This window comes from Delphinus delphis, chromosome 4 (assembly GCF_949987515.2).
Source record: "Delphinus delphis chromosome 4, mDelDel1.2, whole genome shotgun sequence".
Taxonomy (NCBI): domain Eukaryota; kingdom Metazoa; phylum Chordata; class Mammalia; order Artiodactyla; family Delphinidae; genus Delphinus; species Delphinus delphis.
The window spans coordinates 134,543,145-134,569,262 of NC_082686.1; the positions used below are offsets into that span (position 1 = coordinate 134,543,145).

General features: G+C 41.6%; 1 protein-coding gene across 1 annotated transcript in view; it reads left to right on the forward strand.

The window, feature by feature from the left end:
* Positions 1-26,118, forward strand: part of PLCL2 (phospholipase C like 2) — a 193,389-nt gene that overhangs the window by 158,277 nt on the left and 8,994 nt on the right. The window contains exon 5 of the mRNA XM_060011524.1: positions 5,895-6,004. Coding sequence (XP_059867507.1) covers positions 5,895-6,004 — 110 coding nt within the window. The remainder of the gene's footprint in view (positions 1-5,894; positions 6,005-26,118) is intronic.

A 26,118-nucleotide genomic window follows, 5' to 3' on the forward strand; every position in this document is an offset into this window, starting at 1 on the left:
TTTAAAAAGAAAACAACTTAGCTTCTTCGTGGGGGGCAGGGGAAGGAAGGTGGTAACTTAGTCTTAAAGTTTTCAGTTATCTGATTTTCACCATCTACTTTAAAACTCTGCTCTTCAGACAGATGGTTTGACTTACAGGCGGAGAAGAGATGCTGCTTCTAAGTTTCTTAATAAGATAAGGATGTTTTCACTGGGCTAATGTTTCTTTGCTGAAAATAATTTGGGAAATTGGGAGAACGTTACTTAACATCTAACCCAGACAGGTTCTTTATATCCACCGTTGATGTGAAGACCTCCTGTGACATGTTAGAATAGATTTCCTGGTAATTTAATATCAAGGGAATAATGCAGTTTGCATCTTGACATATAATCAGATTTCTTTGTTATATTTGGGCAGACCCAGTTCCATGGCAGGATCTCATTCTCTCTCCCCTTGTATTCCCTTAGAACAGGGTCAGTGCCTGTCTGATACCCCTGCAGTGTTCTACCTCACAGTGTAATTATTGGATACACACAACCATCCCAAGAGCTCATATATTTTTTTTAACATCTTTATTGGAGTATAATTGCTTTACAATGGTGTGTTAGTTTCTGCTTTATAACAAAGTGAATCAGTTATACATATACATATGTTCCCATATCTCTTCCCTCTTGCGTCTCCCTCCCTCCCACCCTATCCCACCCCTGTAGGTGGTCACACAGCACCGAGCTGATCTCCCTATGCTATGTGGCTGCTTCCCACTAGCTATCTACCTTACGTCTGGTAGTGTGTATATGTCCATGCCTCTCTCTCACTTTGTCCCAGCTTACCCTTCCCCCTCCCCATATCCTCAAGTCCGTTCTCTAGTAGGTCTGTGTCTTTATTCCCGTCTTGCCCCTAGGTTCTTCATGACATTTTTTTTTTCTTAGATTCCATATATATGTGTTAGCATACAGTATTTGTTTTTCTCTTTCTGACTTACTTCACTCTGTATAACAGACTCTAGGTCCATCCACCTCACTACGAATAACTCAATTTCATTTCTTTTTATGGCTGAGTAATATTCCATTGTATATACGTGCCACATCTTCTTTATCCATTCATCAAACACATGAAAGAATGCTCAACATCATTAATCATTAGAGAAATGCAAATCAAAACTACAATGAGATATCATCTCACACCAGTCAGAATGGCCATCATCAAAAAATCTAGAAACAATAAATGTTGGAGAGGGTGTGGAGAGAAGGGAACACTCTTGCACTGCTGGTGGGAATGTGAATTGGTTCAGCCACTATGGAGAACAGTATGGAGGTTCCTTAAAAAACTAAAGATAGAACTACCATACGACCCAGCAATGCCACTACTGGGCATATACCCTGAGAAAACCTTAATTCAAAAAGAGTCATGTACCAAAATGTCCATTGCAGCTCTATTTACAATAGCCAGGACATGGAAGCAAGAGCTCATATTAAGGGCTGGGATTCTTGTTTAGAAATAATGCATGATAGTTGGGAAACCTTAGGCCACTGGGCTCAGAAAAACCAATATTCAAGTTTTTCTTTACCATTTCCTCGGGAAAGTTCTATAGCCTCTTTCCAAGTTTCCTGTATAGTAGGTGTAAAGTGCCCGGTGAGTTGTCTTTTGTTTCCCTTGATCATGTCTTTGGCCTGGACTTTGCATATCACAGGGGAGCAGTGAAAAGTACAGTCATGCTGTATAGATCAAGTTGAGAATCCTTTTATTTCCTTAAAAAATAAAATCAACATATGCTACATATAAGTGGATTGGCGGAATGTTTGCAAAGATTAGTCTATAAGTTAATAATATGAAAATCTTTTTAAAGAAACAGGTGTGTTATGTAGCAAACCAGACAATGAAATAAATGGTAATGGGACTGATGGTCTTGACCACTTTTTTAAATGTGGGGTTTTATATTTTTAACGTAACTTTACCATTTTTCAACTAATCACCTTTTCGTGCCCATTTTTTTTTTTTTTTTTTTGCGGTATGCGGGCCTCTCACTGTCGTGGCCTCTCCCATTGCGGAGCACAGGCCCTGGACGCGCAGGCCCAGCGGCCATGGCCCACAGGCCCAACCGCTCCGCGGCATGTGGGATCCTCCCGAACCAGGGCACGAACCTGCGTCCTCTGCATCGGCAGGCGGACTCCCAACCACCGCGCCACCAGGGAAGCCCCTCTTTGTGCCCATTTTTAAAGAGCCTCATTAATAATACACTTTTCACTTGCCTGTGGACTTTTATTGGGCTATAGATATTTTAAGAGGGGGAGGATGGGGGGAATTGTCTCACTTTTTCATAGACATGTAGAATATGAGGTTTTTAGACAGCTATACTTGTTTCCTTAAATGTTTCTGCATTTCATCATGGGACTTCCCTGGCCATCCAGTGGTTAGAACTCCACACTTTCACTGCCAAGGTTGTGGGTTCCATCCCTGGTCAGGGAACTAAGATCCTGCAAGCTGCGTGGTGTGACCAAAAAAAAAAAAAAAAAAAAAGAGTTTCTCCATTTCATCCTAATCGGTATCATTTTTTATCTTCTTGACTGTGTTTCTTCCCTGAGTCCTCAGTCCTTCTCAAGGCAGCCTCTGGCCCTGTGTTCTTCTGAACTTTCTGAAAGCTGCTTTCTTAAAATCTAGGACAGATATTTGTTTGAGCTCGGCATTCCCACCTTCGGCTGTTCCGTGCTTGTGTTACCTGCAGGTTCTTAGCTGTTGGTTGAAGTGAAGCCCCGCGGGGCAGTTCCGGTCACTGTCTCATCACCTTAGTGGTCAGATGGTCAGCAAGGCGAGTTAAGCCAACTGCCTCCAGTGGCGAGAGGCTCCCAGGCGTACATCTGGGTGGTTGACAAATCCGCCAGGACTATTGTGTCACATCTTTGTGCCAGTATTGAGATTTGTAAGAAGAAAGCGTCTCAGAAAGCCCGCTTCTGGTCAGGCAGCTGTATGGTGCGGTCCCACGATAACGTCACAACCATGTCCCTTCCCACGCCCCTCGGAGGCCATACAACTCTATACCTTCTTGTTACACAGAGAGTCACTGCTCCACCTCTTCCCCTGTGTCTCTTCTCTTTCCCGTGTCCCAGTCTAGACGTCCATCTACTGAGCCTCAGTGACGCTTATAAGACCATAATGCTTCCCAACTATCCGAAATAGAAACATTATGAATATTAACGATTGAGGTCCTGAAATCCAGATCGTGCTGAAGTATTAAAACCTAAGACCCATCGGGGTCCTACCATCGGGGCCTCACCTGGCCGTGTTCTAGGAAGCGGGTCTGAGTCATCACAGCACACACCAGGGAGTCTCTCAGACCTGATCAGGGAAACGTTGTGTGTGTGTGTTTTACTCTAGCAGAAATCCTGGGTTTTAGAACATCATCGCCACCTACTCGTGGTTATTATTTTTTGTCTATTTTTCCCATCTGTTAAGCTAAGTACATCCAGGAAAGTCAGAACTAGATATGGGGGATGCAGCCCCCCCCATGTGAGCCAGGCCACACAGCAGTGCGCTGGAGGGGGTTTAGTGACCAGGTTGGGGTGTTGGCAAAAGAGAGGCTGAATTAAAGGAGAGTGGTCAGTGTAGTAGTTTCCTAGGCAATGTAATGAATGTTACTAGTTACTGTTCTTTTTTGAAACCAGGGAGGTTCTTAAGCCTTAATAGCATGACAGGAATTAGGGCCATAGTTCCTATGAGGAGGGGAAAAAATAGAGAAGAAGGAAGAGTAGATCGGCAGCTTACTGTATTTATCCTTTGTGTCAACTCTCCGTCACTGTTTAAAGACACTAAGGAATAAAGTTACTGTCAGTCACGACGTAAATAGCTGCTCTGAAACGATGTTGCATAGAAAGGGAGTTAGAAATCGGGATGCCCAACTGAACAGTAAAAATGTACGAAAGGACGCCGGAAACGTCTTGTAAAAATTACAGCTGCTCCAACATTATTTGTAATAGCAAAAGATTGGAGACAATGTCCATCAGTGAGGACTGGTTAAATAAATGCTGGCTCATCCACACAATGTGGGAGCCTGTGTAGGTGTTAGAAAAAGAGTGAAGAAGAGCTTGACACACGGGCAGGGAGTGATCTCCACTACGTAGTTACCTGAGAAGAAAAACCACGATACAGAGCAGGGTGCGTGGTATGCTGCCTTTGTGCAAGAAAGGGAGGATTGTGGATATATGAACACATTTGCTTAGATTTTCAAGGAGAAACAAGACAATAAAAGATAAATATAAAACTAAGAAAAATGCGTAGGAGGAGGGAGGGGTCAGAGTAGAGGAGACCAGGAAGAAAGTAAGATTTACCTGAATGCACCCTGATACGTAGTTTGACTTTGGAATCATAAAACAAATTATATCCAAAAAAGCAAAATCACTTCCCACCCAACACATACACAATGGGGGGGGGGGAAATAAATGAAGGGAATTATACTTTGTTAAGTGACATACCCACATAAAGAAAATAATTATTCTGACAGACCTTAGAACACAATACTTTTTCTGTACCTTCTCAATGAGATACTCTAAGGACAAAAAAAATGCAGAGTTTAAATTGTATTTAGCGGTCTTACTATTGGTTATGTTTGTGTGGTTAAGAATTAAGATTGTCTACCTAAGAGAAAAGAAATAAGCATAAGATTTTTTAAAATTATGTAAAATTCCTGTATACTTAAATTTGAATTAGAAGTATGAGTAAGATCTTATTCTTCCCTTAAAAAAAATACTCCGGGCTTCCCTGGTGGCGCAGTGGTTGAGAGTCCGCCTGCCGATGCAGGGGACACGGGTTCGTGCCCCTGGTCCGGGAAGATCCCACATGCCGCGGAGCGGCTGGGCCCGTGAGCCATGGCCGCTGAGCCTGCGCGTCCGGAGCCTGTGCTCCGCAACGGGAGAGGCCACAACAGTGAAAGGCCCGCGTACCGCAAAAAAAAAAAACCCAAACAAACAAACAAAAAAACCTCCATGTACCTGAGATCTGTTCAATATAAAGGCCTAGAAAACAGTGGAAACTCAGTAACAATGTGCACTCCTAGCCCCCAGATGGTGGTCTTTAAACACCATTCCCCACTGTAAGGGTCCAGAGGTCCCTGGAGAAATGCCTGGTTCCACGTCTGTGATGAGAAATGTACTTGGTAGGTCTAGAACATCTTGTGCTGGAAAGCAAGGGACATATCAAAGACTAATTAGTGATTTCAGAAGAACCTAGGAACCCACCTGCGGGGTTCCCATTGGCCAGAGATGGGATAAGTGACTGCAGATGAATATGAAAACTTCCCATGAGTTTTAATGATATTAAACCAGGAAAAGGACTGTCACGCCACTCCTGCCTTCAGGCTGTTTTGAATGATGATGGGGAATATGCATTGTTTATGTAAATTATTCAGAGTTAGAGTTCTTGGGCGTTCTCCCCATCCGCTCTCCTCTACAGCAGGCTTGGGGTCTGACCTCAGATTGACTTTTACTGGGACAGGAAATACATTGCTTTGCACTCTTTTCGTCCCTAATTGCCAACATCGTGTCCTTGGCAGAGCTGAAATCTGCCTCTGAGATTCCAAAGACCTGGATTCTGGTCCAGCTGTTGTGCTGCTCCCTCCACAGCCTCAGTGTCTCTGAACCTGACTGAGCCTCAGACATCTCATCTCTAACGTAAGAATGAGGATGATCACCTGTGCCCTGCAGCCCTTCCAGTCCAGGAGCACCCACCTCTAAGACACCTTCTGCCTCACGGATGCCGTGAATTTGCAGTGTTTCCCCCATTGTTACATTCTTAAATAGGCCCTTTATGAAATCTCAGTGGAGGTTGGAATCGTTTCAGCTGTACCTAGAAAAAGAAATATTGCCGGCTCGTTACCACAGATTGGGTGGGGAAGTAATATCCTCTGTCTTTCTGTTTCTTTCAGCCATGGAATTCCATGAACACTTGCACAGCATAGGCACCAAGGAAGGTCTGAAGGAACGCAAACTGCAAAAAGCTGTGGAGAGCTTTACCTGGAATATTACCATCTTAAAGGTATTTTCCGAGTTGTTTCTGATGCTAGTGATGTTGCATCCTTGTTCAGCATGTTTCTTCCTGTTAGTATACCACTTCCTGCACTGTACATTACCAGCCACTTGAAGCTGTGGCATGGTCACAAAAATCGAATGAGAACTCTGCTTTCTGGAGAGCCTGCTGTGGGCACAGTAGCTGGGCAGTGCAGCTCCGAGGGAGAACAGGGGACTCGAGCAGTTGGCACCTTGTGATTCTGCCAAGAAGGGAAAGGATCTGCATTTCGTCCTTAAAGCATCGTAAAGTTCATAAATGCCAGTTGCTACATGTGAAATAGAAAGCATTGATTACAGAGGAATGACTGGGAATTTGAAGATTCTAGTTCTTCAGATTTCATTCAATGCTTTAAAGTATAATCACAGCCTTAATGTCAATATGCTACCAGGGAAGAAGTAGGAAAGAATTGTGGGGGGCATAATCAAAAGAAATATGTAAAGGAATTGCTATTTGAAAAAAATTTCCCTTCAAGGGAGAAACCATCTATATCTGTTTGTTTATCTGCTTCCTTCTTTCTCTCTCTTCCTTTCTTTCTGTCTGTCTCTCTCTCCCTCCCTCCCTCCTTCCCTCCTTTCCTTCCATCTACCTATCTCAGCATGACCATTTTAAAAAATTAACTTTTATTGGTTTTATTATAAAAGTAATATTTTTTCGTTATAGAAAATGTCAAAATAGCATAACCAAAGGTAAACATAGTCCCACCGTCCAGGGTCTTTTGCTGTACATTCTCCCAGTCTTTTTCTCTATGGTATATATCATATGACATGATTTTAAAACTAACGTTATGTATGTGCCTTGGAACTTTTTTTGCATTTTGTCTCTGATCTTTTCTTTATCTCAGTGTTTGGGACCTTGAATAATAATAACACAGAAACATTATTTCACTCTGGGCCTTGGACAGCTCAATGTAAAATTACTCTCCGGTTCACCCTCCAAACTTTCTTCTCAGTTGAATTCAAAAGACATTATCACAGCTGCCTCTTTTAATTGCTCTGTTCCCCTTCAAGTTAAAAGATCCATCCTGCATCCCTAATTTTCAAAGTAATATATACTCACGTAAAAAAAATTTGGGAAATACATACGTGTAGATGATAATAAACTACAATTTAGACCAAAAAAAAAAAAAGATCCCTCCTGCAGCTGACAACAGTTTTCTGATTTAATTTAATGAAAAGTCACCCTTTCAAAGCCAGCCAGCTTGCACTTTCTCATCTTAAACCCTTACTCATTTTTATAATAAGTCATTTTCTAAACTTCTTCAAATACTTCCCTTCCTACACATGTACTTTTTTCCATCTCTGGATCTTCTGCTTAGTATTTAACTCTGATCATTTGCAGTTCAGTAAACAGCAGATAGGACAATTTACAATGAAGAGGAATTTGGCTTTACAACTTGCTGACTCACTCCCAACCAGAGATGGGGTTGTACACTACCAGTTTCCTGCAAACCTCAGGAAAAAATTGCATCGTAGTCTATAGCCCTGTGACAGGAACAAATGCTCGTTTGGCTTTTATTTTATTATAGGCAAAACAGACTTAGGGAGCAAACTTTTCATCTGTCAGCTATCCTTGCTACTCCATTCTGGTCCAGGAACCAGCAGCCTGGGCCTCACCTGGGAGCTTGTTCACAATGCAGACTCCCGGGCCCTGCCCCAGGCCTGCTGAGTCAGAATCTGCCTTTTTACAAGATCCCGGGGGATTCTTATGCACATTACAGTTTGAGAAGTACTGGGCTAAGAACCCCTGAAAATGGGAGGCTGGCGCACATATTCATGAAAAACAGCTGACATAAAGTAATGGCTCAGGTTTTAGAAACATGAAATTGAACCAAACAGCTACACTGAGGAAACTATTTTCTTTTGAATTATGTCCAGGAGATAGAATTAGCACCTCAGACTTACGTACATATGGAAACAAACGTATAGAACAGGGTAATAGATCTTTTTAAAATTCCCAGGGTAGTATTTGCTGTAGCTGATGTTTGAGTATGGTGGAACCCAAGCGCTGAGTGGGGAAGAGTTGGAGAGGTCGGTGTGTCTTTTCTGTACAATAGGAGGGCTTTTTTCATTGCTGCATATTTCTCGGGTTTAAACTTTCTTTAGAAGAATCAGTGCCGGTGGAGTTTTAGACATGAGTTTGGGTCTGAGTTGAGCTCCCAGCCTTTTTCTGGCAGGAGGGGATGGGTCCCTTGAGTTCCCCTCACCACCTGTTCTTTGCACAGAGCTTGGAGGGAGTCCAGCCCTCCAGGGCCCTGTGTGGTATGTAGTTGGCAGCGGGTGCCCTCATGGGGGCACAGAGGCTTGGGGAAGGTTCCAGACTTTCCCTCCAGACGTGCTGAGGGAGCCCCGGAGCTGTGAGGCCAGGTGTAAGAATTACCTGGGTGCTTAAGACACAGTCTCCTAAGCCCCACCACAGACCTCCTGGGTCAGCATCTCAGGGGTGGACGCAGGAATCTGGCTGTGTGACACGTTCCTCAGGGGATTCGCAGGCACCTTAAAAAATTGAGTGCCACCACTCTAGAGTCAAATCAGAAGTGTCTTTCCTTCTGAATCACCCCACTCATGTGAACAACAAGGGAGGCAGGGTGGCCAATCATCGCGGGATGAAGGACTTGCAGTGTGAGAGCCGGGGTGATGGATCACCCCCAGAGCAGGCGCCCGCCCACAAACTCCTTTCGTCCAAGGATGTCCAGCCCAGTTTTCATGAGTCCTTGCTAGCTTTGTTTAGTTTTTTTAACTTTAAGAGTTGCTTTAAAATACAGAAATGAACGAAGGAGAAATGTCACCTCTGATTCCACATCCAGAATGACCCGCTGTTAAGGTCTTGGCATATTTACTTCCAGTCATTTTTTTCTTTGAATAAAAATCATTCATTTGTTTTTGTAAATATGTCTTCATTTTAAAGAACTTTTTTAATGTATAAAAGTTTTAAAATGACCTCAGATCCTCCGAGAAATAATTATTATTAAATGTAAGTGACCTTATTCCAGGAACCTTTTTATATGCATGTGGACGGATGGATGGAGACACATGTTTTTGATCCTGAGTCATACTTTTTTCTCATTTTTCACATCTTTGATATTGGTGTGTATCTTATAATGCATGGCATCTTTGCATTGTAGCCTAGTTAAATTGGAGTGATTTTCTTCCTTAGTGGTGTATAAAATAGTGGTATGTATGTCTCATAAGTACTAGTGTCTCAGTTATTATGAAATAAGGTATATCAATAGATAGAATCCTACTATAATTTCTCTATTTAATTTTTTTAAGTACTAAGTTTCACTTCACTTAAATTAATAGGAAAAAAGCAAACCATAAAGAAACTAAATGAATTGCTGAACAATTTTTACCCTAGAGGTTTTTCTTTCCTATAAAATCTCTCTGAGGTTAAGAAAAGAGACTATGAAAAATGTTAATTGGAGTCATTTTGTTGGGTTTTTGAAAGCTGTACATTTCAGTTATAAGCTTTGTTGGTTGCCCTTCTGCTACGAAAGATGAGTTAGCGCTTTTTAATATTTCTGCGTGGGGAGTTAGGCATATTGTTAGTTTTCCATTATCCAGGTTTAAACATCACCAGTTGACTCCAGACTGTAGTTCCCATGTTGCTTGCTCTAAGCTCAATATTTAAACTGGTTCGCTCTCACCACCAGTCCAAGAAGTTGCCCATGCTTTTCTGTAGCCTGAGGGAATGGCGGAGAAGAGAGAAATCTCAGCTGGGGTCATAGACAGCCTTTGTTCGGATACTTGGACCCAGCTTTCTCAGAGTTTGTAAATGTCCTGTTCTAGGGTTTCTGCTGCATAACTGGGGAGAGGGTGTAATTCATTCCCACAGGCTTCTGATTGCTGCTTTAATTCAGAAGCCAGCCCTCAAGACCTCACACTCATTAGATAGCACCATTCTCTCTTTTTTGATGAGCATTACTGAGGTATAATTTACATAAAATAAAATTCACCAATTTTAACTGCGCAGTTCAATGAATTTGGACAAATGCATATAATCATGCAACCTACCACAGTGATGATAGAGCATCATCCCTAGAAGTTCCCTTGTGCCCCTTTGTAGTAAACTCCCCCACCTTGCTGATCGCTGGTCTGAGTGCCATCTCTAGTTTCACCCATTCCAGAATGTCACATAAATGGAATCGTGTAGTAATAAACTTTGTGCCTGGCTTCTTGCATTTAGGATCATGCTTTTGAGATTCATCCAAGTTGATGTATGTTTCAGTAAGCTATTCCTTTTAATTGATGAATAGTATTCTATCCTATGGGTGTACCACACTTTGTATGTTCACTAGTTGATGGACATTTGGGTTGCTTCCAGGTTTTACCTATTAAGAATACAGCTGCAACGAACATTCACATTCAAGTCTTCGTGTGAACATATGTTTTTATTTTTCTTGGGTAAATACCTGTGAGTGGAATTGCTCATATGGTAAGTGTATGTTGGACTCTATAAGAAATTGCCAACTGCTTTACAAACTGCTTTATGAACTGTTCCATTGTGAACTCCCCCCGAGCAGTGTTATGAGAGTTCCAGTTACCCCACACCTTTGTCAACATTTGTTATTATCAGTTTAGCAAGTCTAATAAGTGTATATGGTTTGAACATCTTTTTGTTGGGGTCTTTGTTTTTTTTAGATTTTTTTTAAAAGATCATGATGGGCCTTAGTGTGGCTTTCTTTATGTTTCTTCTGCTTAGAGTTCTTTGAGGTTTTTCTATATAGGGATTTACAGTTTTCATCAAACTTGGAAATTTTTCAGCCATAGTTTCTTTAAATTTTTTCTGTTTTACCCTTTCTCCCCTCTCCTTCTGTGACTCCATTTGTACATATGTACTGCTTGATACTATCCCATAAGTCACAGATGCACTGTTCATTTGTTTAGGCCTTTTTGCTGTTTTTTTTTTTTTTTTTAATAGTTTCTAGTGCTGCAAGCAATGCTAGTCTTCAAGTCTTCTAGTCTTCAAACAATACTGCTCTATGTTCTACAGCGTCTAATGTGCCATTAATCCTGTCCGGTGGGGTTTTTATTTTGAATTTCCTGCTTCTCTTCTTTGTACTCATGATATCCTCTCCCTCCCTTTGTGCTCATGGTACAATATCCTATTGTATATTTACAGCTGTTGTAGCCCTCCCTCCCTCTCCACTACCCTTGCAGCCGCTTTGCCTCCCTGAGCTCCAAAGAGGGGCTGCTGGGCTCTGTTTGGGAAGCTCTCCAGGCAATGAGCTGGACCTTGTGTCCATACCCCTTCTCCCAGGGCTCCCTGTCTTGCACTATCTGAAAATCATTGCTTTATATATTGTGTCCAGATTTCTAGTTGTGTGTCAGCCCCATTCCTAACTTTTCCATCGCACCTCTTTCTTCCCACCCCCTGTCCCATCATCTCTTCTTCTCCATCAAACAGAAGTAAAAGGAGAAAGACACTCAGTTTATATCTCTCCAGGTTGGTGGGCTATTAGAATTTTCAGAACCTAAATGGGAAAATAATTTGAAAAAGAATAGGTATATGTATATGTATAACTAAATCACTTTGCTGTACACGTGAAACTAACAGCATTGTAAATCAACTGTACTTCAATATAAAATTAAAAATTAAAAAAATCATTGCAGAACTTCCTTCCCATATTCCTGATGAAATGAGCAAAAAGAGTAAAACTGTCAAACACACACACACACACACACAAATACACAAACACAAGCAGCCACCCCGCAAAGAAAAGGATATAACATAGTTTAATAAACTTCTAAAACTCACAGAATTCATACTGGCAATTCATAAAAATCCTGAACATTGGGGTACATGTATCCTCTTGAACCATGATTTTCTCCAGATATATGCCCAGGAGTGGGATTGCTTAATCATATGGTAACTCTGTTTTTAGTTTCTTAAGGAACCTCCATACTCTTCTCCAGAGTGGCTGTACCAATTTATAGTGCCACCAACCCTGTAGGAGGGTTCCCTTTTCTCCACATCCTCTCCAACATTTATTGTTTATAGACTTTTTAAAAAAATAAATTTATTTATTTTATTTACTTATTTTTGGCTGAGTTGGGTCTTTGTTGCTGCACACGGGCTTTCTCTAGTTGTGAGCAGGGGCTACTCTTCATTGTGGTGCGTGGGCTTCTTATTGCGGTGGCTTCTCTTGTTGCGGAGCACAGGCTCTAGGTGCATGGACTTCAGTAGTTTTGGCAGGTGGGCTCAGTAGTTGTGGCTCATGGGCTCTAGTATGCAGGCTCAGTAGTTGTGGCACACGGGCTTAGTTGCTCCGCGGCATGTGGGATCTTCCTGGAGGAGGGCTCGAACCCATGTCCCCTACATTGGCAGGTGGATTCTTAACCAGTGCGCCACCAGGGAAGTTCCCTGTTCGTAGACTTTTTGATGATGGCCATTCTGACTGGTGTGAGGTGATACCTCATTGTAGTTTTGCATTTCTCTAAAAATTAAAAATGTTGAGCATCTTTTCATGTGCCTCTTGGCCACCTCTATGTCTTCTTTGGAGAAATGTCTATTTAGGTCTTCTGCCCATTTTTTGATTGGGTTACTTTTTTGTTTGTTTGTTTTTTGATATTGAGCTGCATGAGGTGCTTGTAAATTTTGGAAATTAAGCCCTTGTCAGTTGCATTGTTTGCAAATATTTTCTCCCATTCCATAGTTGTCTTTTGGTTTTTTGTTTTCCATTTTCTTCGCTGTGCAAAACCTTTTGAGTTTAATCAGTTCCCATTTCTTTATTTTTCTTTTTATTTCCATTACTCTAGAAGACAGATCGAAAAAGATATTGCTGCAGTTTATGTCCAAGAGTGTTGTGCCTATGTTTTTCTCTAAGAGTTTACAGTATCTGGTCTTACATTTAGGTCATTCACCCATTTTGAGTTTATTTTTGTGTATAGTGTTAAAGAATATTCTAATTTCATTCTTTCACATTTAGCTGTCCAGTTTTCTCAGCACCATGTATTGAAGAGACTATCTTTTCTCCACTGTATATGCTTGCCTCCTTTATCATAGATTAGGTGACCATAAGTGCATGGGTTTATCTGTGGACTTTCTGTCCTGTTCCATTGATCTGTATTTCTGTTGTTGTGCCAGTACCATACTGTTTTGATCACTGGAGCTTTGCAGTATAGTCTGATGTCAGGGAGCCTGATACTGCCAGCTCCGGTTTTCTTTCTCAAGACTGCTTTGGCTATTTGGGATCTTTTGTGTCTCCATACAAATTAAAAAAATTTTTTTTTGTTCTAGTTCTGTGAAAAATGCCATCGGTAATTTGACAGGGATTGCATTGAATCTGTAGATTGCTTTGGGTAGTATAGTCATTTTGACAATATTGATTCTTCCAATCCAAGAACATGGTATATCTTTCCATCTGGTTGTGTCATCTTCGATTTCTTTCATCAGTGTCTTATAGTTTTCAGAGTACAGGTCTTTTGCCTCCTTAGATAGGTTTATTCCTAGGTATTTTATTCTTTTTGATGTGACAGCAAATGGGATCGTTTCCTTAATTTCTCTTTCTGATCTTTTGTTGTTAGTGTAGAGAAATGCAGTAGATTTCTGTGTATTAATTTTGTATCCTGCAACTTTACCAAATTCATTGATGACCTCTGGTAGTTTTCTGGTAGCATCTTTAGGATTTTCTATGTACAGTATCATGTCATCTGCAAATAGTGACAGTTTAACTTCTTTTCCATTTTGGATTCCTTTTATTTCTTTTTCTTCTCTGCTTGCTGTGGCTAGAACTTCCAAAACTATGTTGAATAAAAGTGGTGAGAGTGGACATCCTTGTCTTGTTCCTGATCTTAGAGGAAATGCATCCAGGTTTTCACCATTAAGTTAGCTGTAGGTTTGTCATATATGGCCTTAATCATGTTGAGGTAGGTTCTCTCTGTGCCCACTTTCTGGAGAGTTTTTATCATAAATGGGTATTGAATTTTGTCAAAAGCTTTTCTGCGTCTATTGAGATGATCATATGGTTTTTATTCTTCAATTTGTTAATGTGGTGTATCACACTGATTGATTTGTGGATATTGAAGAATCCTCGCATCTTGGGATAAATCCCACTTGATCATGGTGTATGATTCTGTTAGTGTATTGTTGGATTCGGTTTGCTAGTATTTTGTTGAGGATTTTTGTGTCCATGTTCTTCAGTGATACTGGCCTGTAATTTACTTTTTTGTGTGGTATCTTTGTCTGGTTTTGGAATCAGTGTGATGGTGGCCTATAGCATGAGCTTGAGAGTGTTCCTTCCTCTGCAATTTTTTGGAATAGTTTGAAAGGATAGGTGTTAACTCTTCTCTAAATGTTTGATAGAATTCACCTGTGAAGCCATCTGGTCCTGGACTTTTGTTTGTTAGGAGTTTTTAAAATCACAGTTTCAATTTCAGTGCTTGTGATTGGTCTGCTCTATTTGCTATTCCTTCCTGGTTCAGTCTTGAAAGATTGTACCTTGCTAATAATAAGCATTTGTCCATTTCTTCGTGGTTGTCATATAGTTGTGTGTAGTAGTCTCTTATGATCCTTCGTATTTCTGTGGTGTCAGTTGTAACTTCTTTTTCACTCCTAATTTTATTGATTTGAGTCCTCCTGCTTTTTTTCTTCATAAATCTGGCTAAAGGTTTGTCAGTTTTGTTTATCTTTTCAAAGAATCAGCTTTTAGTTTCATTGACCTTATCTGTCGATTTCTTCATCTCTATTTCATTCATTTCTGCTCTGATCTTTATGGTTTCTTTCCTTCTGCTAACTTTGGGTTTTGTTTGTTCTTCTTTCTCTAGTTGCATTAGTTGTAAAGTTAGGTTGTTTATTTGAGATTATTATGTTTCCTGAAGTAAGATTGTATGGCTATAAAGTTCCCTCTTAGAACTGATTTTACTGCGTCCCATAGGTTTTGGATCATCATGCTTTCGTTTTCGTTTATCTCTCGGTATTTTTTTATTTCCTCTGATTTCTTCAGTGATCCACTGGTTGTTTAGTATTGATAGCATATTGTCTAGCCTCTATGTGTTTGTGTTTTTTAGAGGCGTTTTCTTGTAGTTGATTTCTAATCTCGTAGTGTTGTGGTTGGAAAAGATGCTTGATATGATTTCAATTTTTAAAGTTTACTGAGGCTCGCTTTGTGGCCCAGCATGTGATCAGTCCTGGAGAATGTACCATGTGTACTTGAAAGGAATATATACTCTGTTACTTTTGGATAATGCACTAAAAATAGCAATTAAGTCCATCTGGTCTAATGTGTCATTTAAGACCTGTGTTTCCTTATTGATTTTCTGTCTGATGATCTGTCCACTGATGAAAGTGGGTTGTTAAAGTCCCCTACTATAATTATGTTACTGTTAATTTCTCCTTTTATGGCTGTTAGCATTTGCCTTATATGTTGAGGTGCTTCTGCGTTGGGTGCGTATATATTTACAATTCTTCCATATTCTTGTTGGATTGATCCCTTCATCATTATGCAGTGTCCTCCATTGTCTCTTGTAACAGTCTTTATTTTAAAGTCTATTTTTGTCTGATATGAATATTGCTACTGCAGCTTTCTTTTGATTTCCATTTGCATGGAATTCCTTTTCTGATCACCTCACTTTCAGTCTGTATGTGTCCCTAGGTCTGATGTGGGTCTCTTGTAGACAGCATATATACGGGTCTTGTTTTTGTATCCATTCAGCAAGTCTGTGTCTTTTGGTTGGAGCATTTAATCCATTTACATTTAAGGTAATTATTGATATGTATGTTCTTATCATCATTTTGTTAATTGTTTTGGATTTGTTTTTGTAGGTCTTTTTTCTGCCTGTCCTCTTTTGTTCTCTTCTCTTGTGATTTGATGACTAATTTTAGTGTTGTGTTCGGATTCCTTTTTCTTTTTTGTGTATCTATTGTAGATTTTCGGTTTGCAGTTCCCATGAGGTTTTGATATAGCAGTCTATATATAAACAAGATTGTTTTAAGTTGCTGGTCTTTTAATTTCAAATGCATTTCCAGTATCCTGCATTTGTACTCTCCTCTTCTCACAGTTGCTGGTTTTGATATTTGTGTGTGGATGATTTCCTACCTTTACTGTATGTTTGCCTTTACTGGTGAGCTTTTCTATAAATAATTTTCTTGTTTCTAGTTGTGGGCTTTTCTTTTCTACCTAGAGACGTTCCTGTAGCATTTTTTGCAAATGTGGTCTGATGGTGCTGAATTCTCTTAGCTTTTGCTTGTCTGTAAAGATTTTGATTTCTCCATTGAATCTGTATGAGAGCCTTGCTGGGTAGAGTTTTCTTGGTTGTAGGTTCTTACCGTTCATCACTTTAAATATATTGTGCCACTCCCTTCTGGCCTGCAGAGTTTCTGCTGAAAAATCAGCTGATAACCTTATGGGAATTCCCTTGTTGCTTTTAGTCAGTTTGATTACTATGTGTCTTGGCATGTTCCTCCTTGAGTTTATCCTGCCTGGGATTTTCTGCACTTCCTGGACTTGGGTGTCTGTTTCCTTTCCCATGTTAGGGAAGTTTTCAGCTGTTATCTCTTCAGATATTTTCTCAGGTTCTTTCTCTCTCTTCTTCTGGGATCCTCATAATGTGAATGTTGTCATAAAGTTCTCTTAGACTGTCCTCATTTCTTTTCATTGATTTTTCTTTATTCAGTTCCACAGCAGTGATTACATTCTGTCTTCCAGCTCAGTTATCCATTCTTCTGCCTCAGTTATTCTGTTATTGATTCCTTCTATTTTTCATTTCAGTTATTGTATTGTTCATCTGTTTGTTCTTTAGATCTTCTAGCTCTTTGTTAAACATTTCTTGTATCTTCTCGATCCTCGCCTCTTTTCTTTTTCTGAGATCTTGGATCATCTTTACTATCATTACACTGAACTCTTTTTTGGGTAGGTTGCCTATCTCCACTTGACTTAGTTGTTCTTCTGGGGTTTTAATCTTGTTCCTTCATCTGGGACATATTCCTCTGCTGTCTCATTTTATCTAACTTTCTGTGATTGCGGTTTCCGTTCTGCAGGCTGCAGGGTTGTAGTTCTTGCTTCTGCTGTCTGCCCACTGGTGGATGAAGCTGTTCTAAGAGGCTTGTGCAGGCTTCCTGGTGGGAGGGGCTGGTTCCTGCCCACTGGTGGGTGGAGCTGGGTATTGCCCCTCTGGTGAGCAGGGCTGTGTCAAGGGGTGTGTTTAGCGGGCAGCTGTGGGTTTGGGAAGACTTTAGGCAGCCTGTCTACTGATGGGTAGGGCTGTGTTCCCGCCCTGTTGTTTGGCCTGAGGTGTCCCAGCACTGGAGCCTACAGGCTGTTGGGTGGAGCCAGGTCTTGGTGAGAAAATGGCTCACAGCATTGAGTACTCCCCAGAAGTACCACCATCAGTATCTTTTTCCCTGCAGTGAGCCACAGCCACCCCCTGACCTGAGCAGGAGATCCTCCAATACCAGCATGTAGGTCTGGTCCAAGCTCCCATGAGAACACTGCTTTTTCCTCTGGGTCCTGGTGCACACGAGACCTTGTGTGCACCCTCCAAGAGTGGAGTCTCTGTTTCTCCCAGTCCTGTGGAGCTCCTGCGATCAAACCCTGCTGGCCTTCAAAGCCAGATGCTCTGGTAGATCCTCGTCCTGATGCCAGACCCCCAGGCTGGGGAGCCTAACGTGGGGCTCAGATCTTTCACTCCTGTGAGAGAACCTCTGTGATATAATTATTTTCCAGTTTGTGGGTCGCCGACCTGGCAGGTATGTAAGATGATTTTATTGTGATTGTGCCCCTTCTACCATCTCATTGTGGTTTCTTCTTTGCTTTGGGGAAGTGGACCCACCTCTTAGTGGACACTGAAGCATGCCTGGATGGGGGCAGAAGGCATTGTGGTGGCCATATTTGCAGTGGCAGAATCTGTGAATGAAGCCGTTTCCCTTAAATGGGTGTGGGAGACTTTGTGAGGCTTGTCCTTACAGGATGACAATGTCATAAGATCCCACTTCTTGTGCTCCCACTAGATTGCCAGCCTCCTCCACCATCATGTAATTGTGTTCTGTCGTACAGTATACAGCATCTTACATCTCTGTGACTTTTACCCACTGATTACACTGATGCCCTCAAAGCAGCACAGACATACCCTATTCCTTCTCCTTCAGCATCCCTGTGAATACTTGGGCACTGTTGTATCTTCTCTCAAACCCCTGAGATTCAGGATGAGGTGGCTTCTGGTCCCTTCCTCATTGGGTCCCTTCATTTTCTGAAGGCTCTGGCTTGTCAGTGCCTTGTCAGTACTTGTCAGTGTCATAAGATGGGACAACCAGGATTACCCCCACACTTCAAATGCCTGGCGGGCTAACCCTCCCTGAATGAGACTTGGTGGTCTGATTTTGCCCAAGTCTGAAAACTCTTACTATTAATATAGGCCAAAATTATGTTGGATTTTATAGCACCTGTGTCCTATCATGGACTTAAATGAAGCTTATTACAACCCAAGATGAGTTCCAAAACTGCTGCCAAGCCAGCGCTCCCTATACTGTGTCACTCCACCCGCAGAGAAACGCTAGAGATTAAACCCTGAAAGTAATTAGAGATGTGTTCTCTTTAGGAATGTAAGACTTCTGCCAAAAATAAATAATTAAACCGGATAGTTTTTGCACCTGTTAAGGCATTAATCTTTCAAAATTGTATGTATGTAATTGAAAAATAGTTGATTACAATGTTGAGTTAATTCCTGCTGTACAGCAAAGTGATTCAGTTATACATATACATATACACACACACATTCTTTTTTATATTCTTTTCCAATATGGTTTATCACAGGATATTGAATATAATTCTCTGTGCTATACAGTAGGACCTTGTTGTTTACCCATTCTGTATATAATAGTTTGCATCTGCTAATCCCAAACTCCCAATCCCTCCCTCCCCTACCCCCTTCCCCCTTAGCCACCACAAGTCTGTTCTCTATGTCGTGAGTCTGTTTCTGTTTTGTAGATAAGTTCATTTGTGTCCTATTTTAGATTCTACATATAAATGATATCATATGGTGTTTGCCTTTCTCTTTCTGACTTACTTCACTTAGTATGATAATCTCTAAGTCATGCATGAGCTGCAAATGACATTATTTCATTCTTTTTTATGGCTGCATAGCATAGTACATTTTATATATGTACTACATCTTCTTTATCCATTCATCTGTCGATGGACATTTAGGTTGTTTTCATGTCTTGGTTATTGTGAATAGTGCTGCCATGAACATAGGGTGCATGTATCTTTTTGAATTATAGTTTTGTCCAGATATATGCCCAGGAGCAGTATTGCTGGATCATATGGCAGTTCTATTTTCAATTTTTTGAGGAAACTCCATACTGTTTTCCACAGTAGCTGCACCAACTTACCTTCCCATCAACAGTGTAGGAGGGTTCCCTTTTCTCTACACCCTCTCTAGCATTTGTTATTTGTAGACATTTTAAAGATGGCCATTCTGCCTGGTGTGAGGTGATACCTCCTTGTAGTTTTGACTTGCATTTCTATAGTAATTAGCGATGTTGAGCATCTTTTCTTGTGCCTGTTGGCCCTCTGTATGTCATCTGGAGAAACGTCTATTTAGGTCTTCTGCCCATTTTTTAGTTGGGTTGTCTGTGGGTTTTTTTGTTTTTTTTTTTTGCGGTACACGGGCCTCTCACCATTGTGGCCTCTCCCGTTGCGGAGCACAGGCTCCGGACGCACAGGCTCAGCGGCCATGGCTCACGGGCACAGCCGCTACGCGGCATGTGAGATCTTCCCGGACTGGGGCACAAACCCGTGTCCCCTTCATTGGCAGGCGGACTGTCAACCACTGCGCCACCAGGGAAGCCCTGTTTGTTTTTTTGTTGTTGAGTTGTATGAGCTGTTTGTATATTTTGGAAGTTAAGCCCTTGTCAGTTGCATCATTTGCAAATACCTTATCCCAGTCTGTAGCTTGTCTTTTCATGTTGCTTATGGTTTCCTTTTCGGTACAGAAGCTCGTAAGTTTGATTAGTTCCCATTTGTTTATTTTTGCTTTTATTTCTATTACCTTAGGAGACTGCCCTAAGAAAACATTGGTGTGATTTATGTCAGAGAATGTTTTGCCGATGTTCTTTTGTAAGAGTTTTATGGTGTCATATCTTACATTCAAGTCTTTAAGCCATTTTGAGTTTATTTTTGTGTATGGTGTGAGGATGTGTTTTAATTTCATTGCTTTACATGCAGTGGTTCAACTTTCCCAGCACCGCTTGCTGAAAAGACTGTCTGTTCTCCATTGTATATTTTTGCCTCCTTTGTTCAAGATTAATTGACTGTATGTGTAGGGGTTTATTTCTGGGGGTTTGTGTTCTGTTCCATTGATCCAAATGTCTGTTTTTGTGCCATTACCATGCTTTTTTGATTACTGTAGCTTTGTAGTATTGTCTGAAGTCTGGGAGGGTCACGCCTTCTGCTTTTTCTTTTTCCTCATGATTGCTTTGGCAATTCTGTGTTTTTTATTGTTTCATATAAATTTTAGGCTTATATGTTCTAGTTCTGATAGGGATCACATTAAATCTGTAGATTGCTTTGGATAGTATGGCCATTTAAGCAATATTAATTCTTCTAATCCAAGAGCATGGCTATCTTTCCATTTCTTTGAATCATCTTCAGTTTCCTTTATTAATGATTTATAGTTCTCTGCATATAAGTCTTTCATCTCCTTGGTGAGGTTTATTCCTAAGTATTTTATTTATATCTCTTTTGATGTGTTTTTGAAAGGGATTGTTTACATTCCCTTTCTGATATTTCATTGTTAGTGTAAAGAAATGCAACCGATTTCTGTATGTTATCCTAGTAGTATCCTGCTACTGTATGTTATCCTAGTAGTATCCTGCTACTCTGCTGAATTCTGTATGTTATCCTAGAAGTATCCTGCTACTCTGCTGAATTCGTTTATCAGTTCTAGTAGTTTTTGTGTGGAGTCTTTAGGGTTTTTTATATAGAGTATCATGTCATCTGCATATAATGACAGTTTTACCTCTTCCCTTCCAATTTGGATACCTTTTATTTCTGTTTCTTGTCTGATTGCTGTGGCTAGGACTTCCAGTACTATGTTGAATAGAAGTGGTGTTGTTCAATTGAACAACAATTGAATCTTGTTCCAGATTTTAGCAGGAAGGCTTTCAGCTTTTCACCATTGAGTATTATCCTGGATGTGGGTTTGTCATAAATAGCTTTTATTATGTTGAGCTATGTTCCCTCTACACCCACTTTGGTAAGAGTTTTTGACATGAATGGATGTTGACTTTTATCAAAAAAATTTTTTTGCATCATTGAGGTGATCATGTGGTTTTTGTCTTTTCTTTTGTTGGTGTGGTGTATCACATTAATTGATTTGTGTATGTTGAACCATCCTTGTGAACTTAGGATGAATCCAACTTGGTCATGGTGTATGATCTTTTTTATGTGTTGTTGGATTCAGTTTGCTAATATTTTGTTTGAGAATTTTTGCATCTATATCCTTCAAAGGAACTGGCCTGTAATTTTCTTTTTTTGTGGTGTCCTTCTCTGGTTTTGGTATCAGGGTGATGGTGGCTTCATAGAATGTCTTTGGGAGTATTCCTTCCTCTTCAGTCTTTTGGAAGAGTTTGAGGAGAATTGGTATAAGTTCTTCTTTGTATGTTTGGTAGAATTTGCCTGTGAAGCCATCTGGTCCTGGACCTTTGTTTGTAGGGAGTTTTTTAAACTAATGGTTCTATTTCACTTCTAGTGATTGGTCTATTCAAGTTATCAATTTCTTCTTGATCCACTTTTGGTTGGCTGCGTGTTTCTAGAGACTTCTCCTTTTCTTCTGGGTTGTTGAATTTGCTGGCATATAATTTTCATAGTATTCTCTTACGGTTTTTTGTATTTCTGCGGTACTGGTTGTTTCCTCTCCTTTTTCAATTCTTATTTTGTTTATTTGGGTCCTCTCTCTTCTCTTCTTGATGAGCCTGGTGAGAGGTTTTTGTTTGTTTGTTTTAATTTATTTATTTTTGGCTGCATTGGGTCTTCATTGCTGCACACAGGCTTTCTGTAGTTGTGGCGAGTGCAGGCTTCTCTTGTTGCGGAGCATGGGCTCAAGGCACGTGGGCTTCAGTAGTTGTGGCACACGGACTCATAATTGTGGCTCGTGGGGTCTAGAGCGCAGGTTCGGTAGTTGTGGTGCACGGACTTAGTTGCTCTCTGGCATGTGGAATTTCCCAGACCAGGTCTCAAACCCGTGTCCCCTGCATTGGCAGGTGGACTCTTAACCAGTGTGCTACCAGGGAAGGGAAGTCCTGAGAGGTTTGTGGTAAGACAATCTTGTTTTGTTTTTACCTGAGGTGCAGACTTACCTGGAAGACATGAAGACTAACATTTGTTTCTGAAAATTACTTTTATAGTCTGTGTCCCACTCCTTTCCTTTACTGATGCTAATATCCTTTAGTTACTTCTTTTATTATAGGTGATCTATTATGTTGCCTGTTTTCCTAAAAAGCTCTAATTGACTAAGAGCCATTTCTCTATTTAGTGTGTGAAAACTCCTCAGAGTGGCTCAGAAAATCAAACTACAGTAGCGTTTGTCACTAGGCAGACTGTCCTTTCTGACCCATTTAAAACACAGTAAAACCTCAGACATTTGGATCCCACTGATGTGGAATGTGTGATTACTCAGCTAATGTTTAATTATTCAAAGGTGTGCTTGCAAGATTAATGGTGCGAGGAAAGTGCTTACGTGGGCGCCATTTTTACTAGTGTCTTCAGAAGCCTTCCCGCTCCCCATCCTGGCCCTGCTCATCTCTCATCCCCTCGCTCCCACCCCCTCTCCAGCCCTGGTCCTCTACCTGGAATCTCTTGACCTCCTCCTTTTGTGCTTGGCTGGGCTCACCTCTGCTGTCTGGAGACCCTGCTGGCTGCTCCTGAGACCCTCACCCCACTTCTGTGCAGGCGGGCACCTGTCCCTTCCCAGGTCAGGTCTATAACAGGGAGGGTGGTCACAGTCAGAACTCAGAGGGCTTTGTGACATAGAAGCCAGGCCCCTACAGTGAGGCCCCAAAGGCATCATCTGCAGGAGCTGTGGAGTCACAAGTGGAAAACAGTGTCCTCTGCAGTTCCTAGACCTGCTGGAATCCTCTCCTGCCTTCCACTGAGGCTCAGCTCAGACCCTACACCTTCTCCCTGGGGCTGCCTGGGGGGCCTCACCTTCCATCGGTGTTGAACGAAACGTAAAGTTGTTTCTCAGGAGAAAGGCAGAGGTTAGGAGCTGCGTCCCCAGGTCCCCTTGCTGTTCTTCATGCTCTCAGACCCTCTCATGAACCTCTAAGTGCTGAGGTGGGAGTCAGGGGAGGGAGGGCAGCCTTCCTGCCGCAGTGATGTGAGTTTGTTTTCAGTTCACATTGACTCCCTTCATACACATGAAGCAATGTGAGGGGGGTGGGCACGCAACAGGAAAAATAGTGAAACATTTAAAACAAATCTTTTCCTGTGGAAAAGCTCGTGCCACCATCCCTGTTGCTCTAGCTTTAGGTGACGATGATTGGGGGATCTTCTTTGAGTGGAAGGTTTATTGAGACCTCAGTGGGATGAAGGCCTGATGAGCCATGGGTGGGTGGGGCTTCCTGACTCTGGTTAATTCATCAGCTACCCCCCAGGACCCCTCGCAGGGCACTGTCAGAGTGTGGTAGGTGGCGGTTTAGAACCACTAGTCGAGATTCCCATTCATTCTGTTGCCCACTCTTTTGTCACTCAACAAAAACTGGAAATCTAGATTTCTGCTCCTGTATTTAATCACAGGAAGAGTGCGTTTTCTGCATCAGTGGTGAGGTGCTGAGTGCACTTAAAATGTCATCACTGTTCCATTCTGCTGGCTTTAAAGTGTCACATGTAACATGCAGGGGCTCAACTCCCTATAGTTTGGGCCCCTGGTTTAGTTTATCCAGAAAGAAAACAAAACACACACAGAAAGTTGTGTGTGTTTAAGTATAATTTGCCATGTAGACTCTGCCTTGGGTGAGGCCGAGGGTCTCTCCAAATTGTATCCTCATCTACACAATGGGGATGGTAATCGCACCCGTCTTGCAGAATTGAGAGACTGTCGTGAGAATAAACTTTGTAAAGGGCTTAATTCAGTGTCTGGCACACAGTAGTCACTCAATAAATGGTGACTATTGTTCCCAGTAGGCTTTGCTGGTATACATTCCTACATGCCTAATCTGACATATCATAGGCTCTGTGGTTTCAAATTTTGGGCTCTAATCACACTTGCAGTCCTTCTGTTTGAATTTGAGTGGTGGCTGTAAGAGTTAGAACGTATTAGTTTCCATAGCCCTCTTAAAGGAGGTTTATGCCTTTGGCCTGTGATCCTGAATACTCATGAAATACTGAATTGAAGTGTATTCAGTTTGTATATGAGTCTTGCATCACCCAGAAGACCACAAAATATTTACTAAATAGTACTAAATATTTACTAACCACAAAATATTTACTAAAAAGTACTCTGTAACCACATACTATTAATATTCCAGTTAAATAACAGTGAAGAAGCTGTAACTTCCTGTCAACCTGGCTTTTGTTTTCCGGCCATGAGATTGTGTTAAGGTTTTACAAGTTCAATTCTTGGCTTTTGGTTGCAGAAAATGCTCGGGGGAGATGGCAGAGGAACCCTAGACCAGCATGTGTCAACTCAGAGTGGTGCTGAGGGGACCTGCAGCTCGTGGAGACTTGTGGGGTGACGGGAAGATAACTTGATAAAACAGCTTGCACATCAAGCTCCTGAGCAAGGCCCAGCATGCAGTGGGTGTGAGGCCCACTGCGGGTGACAGTCTTTCTTGGTCTGGGCCTGGCACCCCTTTTCATTTAGCCCAGAGTCAGTGTCATCTTGTGGGGGAGCAGAGGTGTTAGTGCTAGCAAATGCAAGTTTGTGTGCCCAACACACAGTGAGGCCAAACAGTACCAAAACATCGGAGTTTGGTGCAGAGAAAGGTTTATTGCAGGTTTATTGCAAGGAGACAGGTGGCTCATACCCCCAAAACCCTGAACTCCCCAAAGGGATTCAGCAAAGCATATTTAAAGGCCAGGTGAGGGAAGGGGATCATAGGGTACGTGACCAGCTCCTGCACAGTTCTCTGATTGGTTGATGGTGAAGTAACAGGGCAGTGTCACAGGGGTCAACATTGTCAGTTGACATTGTCAGTCCTTAGGCTCCAGGAGGCCTGAGGACTACCTATATTCATGGTCATCAAGTAGTTAACATCTTCCATCTTCCATTTGGTGGGGGGGGTGGGGGTGGGGTTTCAAATCTTTGAAACAACTCAGGAAATGTGCACCAGATACTGTTTTCTAGGTACTTCAGAGAGGAGCTAAAGCAGAGGATATGGAGGAAGGGCCTGCCCTGGGAAGACCGCATAGGGTCCTGCTCGGTTACAATTCCCCCCTTTTCCTTGATACTTCTCAATCCTGAGGAGAACAGGTGTTGGACAAGAAAAGTAATAAAGTTTCAGTTAAGGAGGTTAATCATAAACTTGACAGAGGAACCCACTGGGTCCTGTCACCAGCAGACACTGCTTTGAGAATCAGTCTGACACAGCTCAGAAAATTCAAGTTCCTGGCAATAAAGGAGTGTGTTCGAACTCACATCCACAATGGCCACCCAATTTTACCTTGGATGTCTGAACCACAGCTATTCCATTTTGACTTTCGAATGCATTTTTCTCCTTAATGGCCAAAGCAGATGTCACTGTTTATGATTTTAGTGCTTTTCTAGACGTGAAGAGATGCAAGAACTCGGGTCATAAAATCTTTTCCTGAAAGTATCTAACTATCTGAAGGTCTGTTCTGTCAGCTTTTCTCAGAGCACTAAGTGCGTCATTCCTGATCTCCACTCTGACCTCCTTTCAGGGGGTGTTGAAGGTCAGTGACTGGAGTGGCTTGTGACTTAATCCTTGTAGAGGCAGATGGCAAGTGCCAATTTTTAGTTGGCAGTGCTCCCTCATGGTCATAAATTTGAACATGATTTGGGAAGCATTTCATGATCATTTCATCCCATAATGTTAGGAATACCCATTAGTAGTTCAGGCGAGGATTTCATTGATAGGCCACTCAGTGTGCTATTACTGGACTAGGCCTTATTAACAGTAGTCAGAAGTCT